The sequence below is a fragment of the Pelecanus crispus genome, chromosome 1 (genome assembly GCF_030463565.1).
Source record: "Pelecanus crispus isolate bPelCri1 chromosome 1, bPelCri1.pri, whole genome shotgun sequence".
Lineage (NCBI taxonomy): Eukaryota > Metazoa > Chordata > Aves > Pelecaniformes > Pelecanidae > Pelecanus > Pelecanus crispus.
Window position 1 is genome coordinate 136,956,352 of NC_134643.1, and position 11,313 is coordinate 136,967,664.

At 45.2% G+C, this 11,313-nt stretch overlaps 1 protein-coding gene across 1 annotated transcript; it reads right to left on the bottom strand.

Moving 5' to 3' along the window:
• Positions 1–1,177: 1,177 nt before the first annotated feature.
• LOC104031837 (organic solute transporter subunit alpha-like) lies at positions 1,178–11,014 on the bottom strand. Its single transcript, XM_075727681.1, has 8 exons — positions 10,936–11,014; positions 9,546–9,697; positions 9,356–9,429; positions 7,644–7,802; positions 4,525–4,636; positions 3,343–3,489; positions 1,850–1,955; positions 1,178–1,365 (listed from the first exon to the last, which is right to left on the bottom strand). The coding sequence occupies exons 1-8, from the start codon at positions 11,012–11,014 to the stop codon at positions 1,178–1,180; spliced, it is 1,017 nt and encodes a 338-aa protein (XP_075583796.1).
• Between the last annotated feature and the right edge of the window lie 299 nt (positions 11,015–11,313).

Consider the following 11,313-nt stretch of genomic DNA (forward strand, 5'->3'; position numbering starts at 1 on the left):
TTGGGTATTTACTTCTAGGGATCAGACTAGATGAGGATAGATGAGTGCTAGTATATGACGCTGCACCTCCTGCCCCAACAAAACAGAATACCCAAGTGCTTACTAAACACAGTATCATTTTGTAAATTACAGTGAGCTAAACCAAAGCACTTGGGTTCATCCAAGAACATCAGGATCATTTGCAAGAAGTAAAAACTGGTTTATGCAAAACAGAGCAATGGGTGTGAATTGAAAAGATCCTGTAATACTTGATGTCCTACCGAATGCCAGGGCAGGTCAGATTTGGGGTGAAGAAGCTGGGGAAGCATGGATTTTTTTGAACGAGATTCCTTTCAATAACTCTTATCCCTACAGACACTTATATCACAAGGATCTTGAGTATCATTATTCCCATTTTCCAAGCAGAGAACCAAAGCACCACATAACCATCACAGAGCAGTGGCAGAAGACATCTCAGACTCTAACTCCTACTTTCTTTTTCCAGGCCAGTGACAGAGAATCTGCTGTCACTAGGAAGAACATCTGCCAGCGATGTATTTACAAACAGCAACTGTGTTTACCGAGTTAGGAGGTGAATTGCCAAAGAATGTAAAAAGTCTTGCCCTAAAGAAATCATCGTTTTTGTAGGTGGAGAGCCCAGACAGGTTTGGGGATTTCAGAACAAACATATGCAAATGTATTTACTGATCAGAATTCGCTATGGTGAGCTTGTAGCAGAGTGAGAGCTGATACTTTTTAATGGAGGAAGGATGGGAAAATGCTGTGTTGGGCATATGACATTAATCCAGGGTGAAATAAGATTAAAAAAAGTCAAGAGAGATGAACAACAGTGACTGGATTAACTCTAAATCATAGCCATTCTAATAGCCAAAAACTAAAAATAAAATAAAACCACATTGTGAGACAGTTTGGCTACCATCAAGTGCTCAATAACAGCATAAAAGTACATGGTATGAAATCTTACTAAATCACATGGTATGAAAACCCTCACACCATGTATCTATCACTGGAGAATAAACAGGGTTATCTTTCCACTAGTGGTCCTTTCAGTGCTACAGCTCACAGGCGTTTATGTCAGTAGTTGTTCCGACATGGACAGTGGCCGTTTGTGGTGCAAGAACACACAAGCTCCTGAAGCTGAGCTTCCAGCTCCTGCAGAATAGGAGCACCGGGGCTTCTAAACCCTTGGCAACCCATCTTCACTAACTGCATCACTTGGGATAATCTGAGAAGTCTGCTTCTTGTCCCCAGCTTCTTCAGCCGTACACTCCGGAGGCTCTAGGTCATTGTATCTTCTCCGATAGACCACCCTTGAGATTAGGGTTATCAGAAACATTTCCATGATGAGGAGCTGCTGGGTCATATCTGCCAAAAAAAAAAGGGAGGCAAAGAGAAGCCCCAAAAGGAGAAAATGACTATTAGACACAAAGTGAATACCTGGCTTATTAATTTTCATCTGTGCAAAAGGAACAAACTTCACCATCCTGTCCCCATAATGGAGTGTCTCTCACTCTCAGCAATAAAATCAGTTACAGAAGTACAGTATTGCCTATCAATGAGTATGCAATAAGTTATGCAACCAAAATGCAAGAGATTTAACAGCAATTATGCATGTTGATTTCTTGTCCTCTCATTTCTGATTCCAACTCTTCTCATTACCAAGTTTTTCTCTGTGACTATGACAGCTATAAAATTTTGATACTGTTTTTTAAGTAAAAGCTAAGATTCTCCAAAAGCTACATGATCCCAGCAAATGAATATTTTGGGAAAACACCAGATACTGCAGTTAGCAATGCTGAACTGACACCTTTATAAGTAAATGAACAACATCCTTCCCAAAAGAACTTACATGCTCCTCTTGCTGAAGAGGAGAGTGGTGGAGCACAGGGAATAATTCCTTGCATGGCCAAAACGTTGATAATAGCTGCCTGCAAGTGGTTCAGAATGAGGATAAACTGCACCAGAAAGAGAAAACAGATGCCTTAGCTACCAGGAAAAGGTTTATAGTTCTGCCTTTATTAACAGGCCCTCTTTTGCCTCATTCCTCCTTTCTTGCCCTCCCTCTCCTCCCATTTACCAGCAGGCTGCCTGCCATTCTGCAGACTTCATCTTCAGGTCAGGGTGATATTGCTGTGAATGCCAGTGTTACATTAAACCTCTGTTTGAAAAGTGTTTCTTCTCAGCCCTTCATTTGGGAGGTGCAATATACACAGAACTCCCAGCTGGGATTTGAAACAATACTGAGCTCTGAATAATAGGTAACAATGCTTTAAAAACTTCCTGTTAATCTAACCGATGAGCTTATGGTCTCTCTTAGGGGAGGAAGGACTCAAAGAACGTCCTTTCTCTCGTCTTCTCTTTTTGCTACAGCAGGGAGATGTGGTGCTCCCCGAGTTATACGGGACTGGCTCCTTTGCCAGAAGAGATGAAGGACTCTTCGTAGCTTGGCTTCAGCAACAATCACTTATGCATCGTATTACCTGCTATTCGTTGAGCTAGGCCTTCACTGCCTTGGAGATATCCAAGTGTCTCTCCAGCTGCTGGTGTAACTGAGTGAGCATAAACCCTCATATCAACAGTTTGCCATCTTAAACCTGGATTCACCCTAATGCAGCTTTGCAGGCATGACTATCCTGTTTATTGCATTTTTAAGTGCTTAATAATTTACTTAACAGAAACCTTAGTGCACCAGCCTCTCTATACGTCCTGTTCAAAAAGGATGCATATCCAAGGATTCTGCTGTACTCTCTTCAGGCTGATGTGGAATAGGGTGGCCCTGTCCCTGGCCTTTTTCAGTCTAACCTATCTGGTTCTGTTCCTTACTATTTAATGATTACCAGCCAGTATTTTCATTATTATCTAACTCTGAAGTGCAGAATGGCCAAGAAAAATATTGTCAAAACCAAACATTGTGACATGCTGAAACAGCTCAAACAACAGCCACCCACACAATACTCTACATCCTCTCCTAATTTTTAAAAGTACACACCAGCATTTTAACATTGTGTTTCAGCATACTGCATCTACAAAGCTTCCCTCAAGTCCCACAGAAGGTGCTGTTTTGATTTCAGTTGCCTGAAGATGAATGGATTTTACACGGCTTTCACATCTCCAGCACTCCTGAGAGACTAGAGGTAAATTGGCTCAAGCTGAAACAGAACAGCAGCCAAGGAGAACGCTTCAAAGGGATGCGGCTTTAATCAGGTAAAAATATGCCTTTCCACAGTGCATTTAATGGGAAAAAAGAATACTATAACTTTTCAACAAAGGACCAAGAACCAGAGAGACAGTGTTATATCAGCAGTTAAGAGACATTCTTATCAGAAATATTAAACTTCTCACCTGATAAAGAGCAAACTTTGGGATGATCTTCTTACAGATAAGGAGAGTCCTAACTTGTTGAAACATGATTCCAACTGGCCACAGAGCAATAATGGTGAGGACAGCAACAAAGCAGTTAATCCATATTGCAGCTCCTTTGGGAGATAACTGAGAAGCAAATCAAACAAGCACACCTATAAAGCTTTACAGTGCCTTTTACTATTTCCAGAAAGAAGTTGTGAACTGGATGATGCAGACGTTCAAATGTTTGTTTCTACCTCCATGATAGCTGATGGCAGCAGCGGTTGCTGGGGTTTGCATGGGGAAACTGCACAGTACCAACTGGAGTGTTAGCACAGTGCTCTCGCCCAGCAGGCACAGACGTGTAAATAGGTTCAGCCTGGGAAGGTAACAGGCGACACAACCCCTCAATCTGACCCCAGCAACACCTGGGAACACTCAGCAGCTCATAAGAGCATATTCAGCATAACATCTCAGAAGGGTCATTTATTTTACACCATGAAACAACAAAAAAAGTACTACTTTTAATCTGACTTATCCAAGAAGTGCAAAATTATTAGCAGATACAGACCTCTCCATCATCTTGCAGCTTACATGGTACAAAGCAGAAGTACAGTACTATCTTTTCTACTTTGCACAGATATAAAAATCACCGTGATTTGCAGAAAAACATAGAATTAGGCTTCCTGTTTACAAGCCAGTACACATAGTTGTTTCTTAAGGCTGTACCTTACAAAACACAGGACAGGTACATCCCACAGGGCAACTTGCAGTCCTGCTATTCTAACCATACAGGCTGGGAAACATACTGGAGCATAATAACCTGATGCCCAGCCCACCCTGATGGCCAGTTTCCTTCCAAGAGAAGCCAGGAAATGGAGAGTCTGGGGAAAGGCAGAAATTATACGTTTCAGGGTCTCAAAAGAATACAGTAAGGACTCACTTGGAAGTGGTCCCAGATTTATAGAATCATAGAATCGTTTACATTGGAAAAGACCTTTAAGATCATCCAGTCCAACCATTAACCTACACTACCAAGTCCACACTAAACCAATCAAGGGTAGACTAGACTAAACCATGTCCCATGTCCTATTTCACAGTTTAGTTGTAGGCTAAGATATTGACATCAACCCTAAAACCTATGGATTTTGTGGACCATCTTCAATTAAAATATTTACTTACATTGTAAAGGGTGTAATTGCCATTAGTCCAAAGCACTACTGATAAAAACATGAGCACAGGTCGAAGGAAAGCAAACTGAAAGGTGCACAGCTTCAGCCAAAAGAGGGTTTGCCTGGCCAAAAAAAAAAAAAAAATCACATAGGCCAAAATCTTATTAGCAACCTTAATAACGTTTTTTGGATACTTTCAACTGCATAACTTTTCCACTCCTGTAGCATGTGGGTGGGAGGAACAGCTTCAAGATTAGAAAATCTTTCCAAGAATTACCCAGTGTTTATTTAATAAAGTCTCTACAAAAATAGTACTTTTCCTGTTCTGCAGCAATTACATACTAACCAAAGCTGGGCAAAACATGGTGTCATTCTCTGCCCTGAAGCTAACCAGAGAGCCAGCAGCAGCATAACTGGTTTCTGAACAATAATGCCACTTGCTCCTGCCTTGTTGCCTTACTATTTCAGTTTTCTGATGAAATTGGCCAATTTAGCCTTCCTCCTCAGACACTTCCTAGTCCCGTGGCAGATCAAGAAAGGGAATCATACAGACCCAGGTGAAATGACTGGTAGTTTTTCAATGCATCATGAATACTACCATGTAACCACCCGGTTTTGCTCCTCTGTACTCTAGCAGGAGAAAAGAACTACCTTTTACTTGGCCAACTGCACAAGGCCAGCAGGACAGCTCAGGATTTCCTTACTTCTGGCATTATAAACTGTGTCCAGAACACAGCCCATACACATTAACCTGGCCAGATGGCATTAAAAAGGTCACCAGGAAAGGGGCAGATGCACTTGCTAACAGAGGACATGAAAGCTGACTGACGTGAACCCTCCCTCAGTCTTCACAGGACAAGCTGCGGCTGCTACGGCTGGCTCACGTTTTAGTCTATCACTGTGTATTTTCCATACTGTTAATGTTGTCTTCACTGTAGCTCCTTGGGCCCTCGAGACTGCCATCAGAGATGCCTCAGCAGAAAACGGGCTGCCATTTAGTATGTTACAGGACATAGCCATGAACCAAGAATTACAGGAATTGCTCGATTAATAGAGCTAATAACCACAGGGTTATCAACAGCACAAACACACGTGGAAGGGCCTACAACTGGCCAGCCATTTAGTGCGTGTGCCTTTTCAAAGATTTATTATTCCCAAAAGGCTTTGAAGAATAATATGACAAACACTGCAGTCACTGCTACGCCAGGAGTTATCTTCCTTGTTGATGCAGGTCTATCTTTCTTAACCATCAGACCTCTTCTGCCACATCTCTCCCCACTGCATCGCTTGTTACTTTGGCTCATCAGTCTACTGTACCTTGTTAGCTTTCCCAGGACTGCTCAATAGTATATAGCTTTTTAAACGAATGAATCCCTCCTTTGGAGTAGCTCCCTGTTTCTCCAGAAGATACCTACGGGAAGAATATGAGACTGACCTTTCTCCAGTATAGCTTGCCCATATTTAAAAAAATTGTACCCTGTAATGGGACAAGGCTAGAAGTCAGAAGCAGAGACAGCAGATGGGTTTCCCAGTGCTACAGATGCCAGAGAAAGAGCCCTAAGCCCTCTGCAGAGCAAAAAGCCTGTTTTTTTAAACAGACAGCTGTCCTTCCTCCCAGCAGTAGTAAGCACTATCTAGTTCCTGAAAGGAGTTACTATTAGCTAATATCATCCTGGGTAAACTGTCACTGGATTGATCAATAGGAGGGCAGAGCAGAGGATCCTCTCCCAGGCTCTCAGCTCCCACAACCTATACAGAGGGTGACAGACACGGGAAGAAAAACAAATATACTGGTGACACAGCTCTATAGATCTATAGCACAGCTCTGTCCCATGGCACTTCTTCAGCTCTGATTGCTGAAATGAGCCTGAACCAATGCCCATGAAAATTAGTAGGAGTCATTTAGATCCATATCAGTAGTTGCTGATTTTACGTCATTGTATTACTTCCATTTTTGGAGGTATGTTTTTCAGTTGGTTTACTACCTATTCTTCTTGGTGCCCCCTCCATGTAAATAATTACTGTTATTCCATTAAAATAAAATTATGGAAAAAAAGAGTTTAAAGTCCAATACCAAATGAGGCAGTTTAAGGAAGGATTATTACAATAAAAATAAAGAATTTTTGCAAAAGCATCACAAACCACTATGCTGCGTTCTGTTTGCCACTTTCATTTAACCAGACAATAAAGTCCCTAGGTCCCTCTGACACTAACGACCAGGGCGTCATAGAAACGTCTCTGTCTTGCACATTCAGTCCATCAGCTTTTGCTCTGAATGAGAGAAACACTCTCATACTCTGTGCCAGTAGGAAAGCCCTGGGAAATACACAAGCCTTCCAGGCTGTGGAGCTGCATGCAAATGACAGGGTGACACTAGCCAAAGAAGGAGCCCCACCAGGCAGTGCTCAAAGGAGGCAGGGTTTCTGTTACAGTATATTGGCTCCCGCAGGTGCAGGTCTCCATCCTCACCCTACTTCTCAAAGGTGCTTTAATACTAAGTTTAGTAGAAAAAAATATTTGCTTTTGCCTCACCAGGCAATGTCATTTCATTGAGATCAAAGCTTTCCAGGAATTACATCTATTTTTTGTTCTAAAAATTATTTTATTCTGAAGTAGTTTTAAAGTCAAAACCCAAATGAAGTATTTCAATTTCATTGAAGTAAGAAATTTTCTTTCAAGACAGCCTCAATTTGACAATTGTGCTTGTGAAAAATACCCAATTTGGTTCCCTTCTGGAATGAAAAGAAACTGAAATCTAAATTATTAGGTTTTCTAGAGTAGAAATCCCTCCTCCCACACACCATTGCTTACTATAGAACTGGTTTCTTGAAAGAGAATGGGAGTAGTTGGGGAGATAACACAGTGCTCCACATTACTATGAGTGGGAACACTGCACTGGGTTAAACTGAGAGAGCTCATGCTCTCAGCTCTTATGCAAAATTCTACATTATAAAAACAAAATAAATTAGTGGTGGTGTACAGCCCCAAAGTGATGGCACTGTTTAAAAGAGAGGGCTTGAGACTGACTTTCAGGAAGCGGGGAGGCCCTTTGCTGTAAGCCTGGCCTTGCCAAGTTGGCTGAATTCCAGCAGCCGTTTTCCAGCTGGGAAATCTTAAAGGGCAACTCACCTAGTGATGCGCACACGAGGGAGGCAAAGGCAGCAGCAGCAGCAGGGACCGGTGCTGACCTTGAAGCGACCATTTTCAAACCGCCTGAGGAGCAACTTCTGACCTCCACACTCTTTAATCATCATCAGCAGGAACTTGTGGATAACTATGGCAAAAAATCTAGGAGAGGAAGAAAATGCCAGCTTGAACTTGCCTGTGTGTCTCTTGCATGCCAGTGCCGCCTTCCATCCAGGGTTTTTCCAACTTGCGCTTTGCAATCAACAGAAAGTCTAACGCTGGCTGTGAAAAACCTTCAGCTTTCCCTCACCTTGGAGGACCAGAACTGCCCTAACCTCACCAAAAGAGGAATAAACTGAGCCACAGAGTAGCTGTAGAATTTCCCAAAGCCGCACTTGGTGGCTGGTGGCAGAGTCAGTGTTAAAGCACAGGCTTTTCTGGCCCAAGTCATTATGGGCATATTTTCCTATCTGTTACCTAGTTCTGACTGGTCCAAACTTTTCACAACAAGTCCTATTCCTCCTTTAAAGAAAACCACTGACAACCAACAAGAAGAAACATGGCTAGGTTCATATACATAGAGCTATCATTGTATGTGCTGCCCCAGTCAGGGTGTGGTTCCTGGGCAGCCAAAGCCGATCCAAGCACTGACTGCTGCAACCCCACCTCTCCCTCCTTCACCAGCTGCAGTCTCAACCCTTCCCAGGAGCTACAGATTGTGCAACCACCCTTTCCTCCCTTTCCCAAACTGATTTAGGGAACTGATTCACTGAAATCCAATGCCACCAAATAAAAGAGGTCCTCTTCACCTGCAATGCCTCCTTGAAGGAGCTTGTTGTGCTGCTGGAGACTGGGTGGTAGTGGATGCAAGTGAGGGGACAGGAACCTGCAGCTTGGGCAAAGGAAGAGGGGCGATTCAGACAGGCTTAAAGTGCCATGAGACTGGATCCTTGGAAGTTTCTGGTAATCTGCACTACCTGCACAAATGGCTGCACACTCACAGCGTTCCCTACTACGGTGTTTTCCCTCCTTTTTTACTGTACTCCCTTTGTAAATGCAATGCGACAAGGGGTGAGGCTATTCACGAGAGTCTGTGATACTGTCCTGCGGTGGGTTCCAAAATCATCCCAAAATCAACTGTGGAGTGCCCAAGGCCACGGCATCCCCCCACCTGGCTCTGCCTACCAGGGCTGCGCCATCACCTCCAGAAAGCAAGGGTCACATTTCTCCATTCTTCTCTGTGCGCATCAGAGCTGTCATGCGTGTACAGAAAGTGCTTTTATCAGGACAACCACAGAACATTTTTACATTGATATACTCATCGGAGGCTCACTTGCCACCGTTAATAACAGACCTCCATGCCTCATCATTAGTAAAAGCGCAGAGAAGTCACAGGTCAGAGTCTCATTCCACATGACACGCAGAGAGAGGAAAGAAAGAGTACTGCTTCAAAGCTACTGTCAATCTAAGGGATCAATTACATGCGAGTCACAGATCTTTCATACGGAGGTTCCCACACTAGGGGACTGTAGCACTGGGATGTGCTTTAGCATTTTCCACCTCCCAGAAAAGAGCTGCCAAGAGATTTCAACTCAAACCAAAAATTACTAAATTGTTAAATTTAGAAAATGACTGTGTTTACCAAGACCAGCAGATGTTTAAAGGGAAGAAATTCAGGGTTTGGGGCAATGTCTAGAAACAAGCAGAATACTCACACTGATGCTGTGAAATCTGTAAACATTGTTGAGCGAGGAATCCACATGCCAATGCATGAAGTAGTAGCGATCACCTACAGAGAAAGGGAGGAGGGTTGTACGAAGGGCAGAGATAAAGCAGGTTCATGTGGATTTTCAGGGAAACTCCACTTTCAACATTCAATTTTATCTCTTTTCCATGATAACTTACTGGAGCTGCAGCATTAATCCAAATTATGATTGATCTTTTGGAGGAGGGGATTTTCCTGTAGATGTAGACCACTTCCTCCATAAACACCAGATTGGCAATTAGCATCATCAGAGTCAAGATCGCAAAGAGAAATCTTCCTGGTAGGTCAAGGCCTGGAGAGAAAGAAAAGAAAACAGACAGTCCTGATTTATTTCATAAGCATTCCAAACATTTAATGTAAAGACACCATCTCTGAGGGGCTTCTTAGCCCTATTCCTGCAAAGACTTGCACTCATCCTTAGCTATATAGATAGGCCATTGACTCCACAGGATGATTCAAATAGTTAAACTTTAGTTCATGACTAATCTTTCCAGGATCCACAGACAGCATATGGGAAGAATATGCCTCCATGTTCTCAAAGCATTATGCAAACGTCCCCTTCAGAAAGGTGGAGTTCCAGGACAAATGTCCTTAGATGAATGCAAGTACACCACAGAATATAAATAAATATGTAATACATAAATACAGTAAATATGTATTCTGGGAACTTTTCCAGGCAGACTACAAGCACAAATGTATTTACTCAATATTAGTTCATTCCTTCCATTGTATGTTCATAGGCATGTTTGTGTATAACTTCCTTAGGCATGCAAACTTTTTAGAGGCTCAGTGGAAGTTTGTGGGGCACGCAAACAATGTAAGGATAAGCCCCTGATATACCTAGCCTGAGATAAAACTTGATGCCTTCACCAAATTCTTTCTTACTTCTCCCTTAAATCTGGATGTGGATGTCAATATTTACCCACAGCTGATGGATTTTATGTCTCCATTGACACTGGGTATGGATATCAACTTCTACCCAGGCTGATGGTTGAGGTGTATTTTCCCCCAAGAAAGGTGACAGAAGAAAGCACTGCAGTGGAGTCATGCTTAATTTAGGAGAGGTTCGTGCTCGTCACGGGTACCAACTCCCGCTGCGGCCGTAGCCTATCTAAAGGCGTACCGAGCAGTGCCTGCAAAGGTGAGCCTCTGCCCGAGCCTCTTTAACCTCACCTGCTTCGAAATAAACCCCGCACTTCTAGACGTGGCTGCAGGCGAAGCAGTGCCGCATCTCAGCGGGCATCTCCACACCTTTGCCCTCACGGCAGCGGAGCCTGAGGCCAGGCGCAGGTCTGTGGGCTGCTCCAGCGCTCGGTTCGGCAGGTACCGGGCGGCCGCGCCGCTCCCCGCCTCCCACCCTTCCCCTCGCCGCCCACCCTGCTCTCTCAGGGGCAGGGGCAGCCCCGCCACCCGCCGCGGCGGGCCGTTAACGGCCGGCCGGCGGGCCGTTAACGGCCGGCGGGCAGCGAGCAGTCCCCTCTCCCTCGGCCCCGCCGCCTCGCCCCGTCCCGGGCGGGCGGCCGCACTTACTCCGGAGGAGCTCCTGCGAGTAGGGCGGCTCGCTGGCGCCGCAGGGCGAGCGGAGGGTCCCGTTCGCCTCGCCCTCCATGGCGGCGCGGCCGCCGGCCCCCGCCGAGGCGCCCTGGCAGCGCCGAGGGGACAGGGGACGGGAGGCAGCCGGGCGGCGGGGTCCGGTGCCCGCCCGCTGGTCGCCGGGGAGAGCGGGAGCCGCGGCGCCCGGCCCGGCTGCTCGGAGCCGCCGCGGGGCGGTTCGTGATAAGCCCGGGAGCCGGGGCCGGGCGGGCGGCGCGCAGGGCTCGGCCTCCGCGCTGCTTCCTGGCGCCCAGCGGCCCCGGGCACCGGCGGGGTGGACAGTGCCGAGCCCGCGGGGCAAATGGTTGCCCCCGC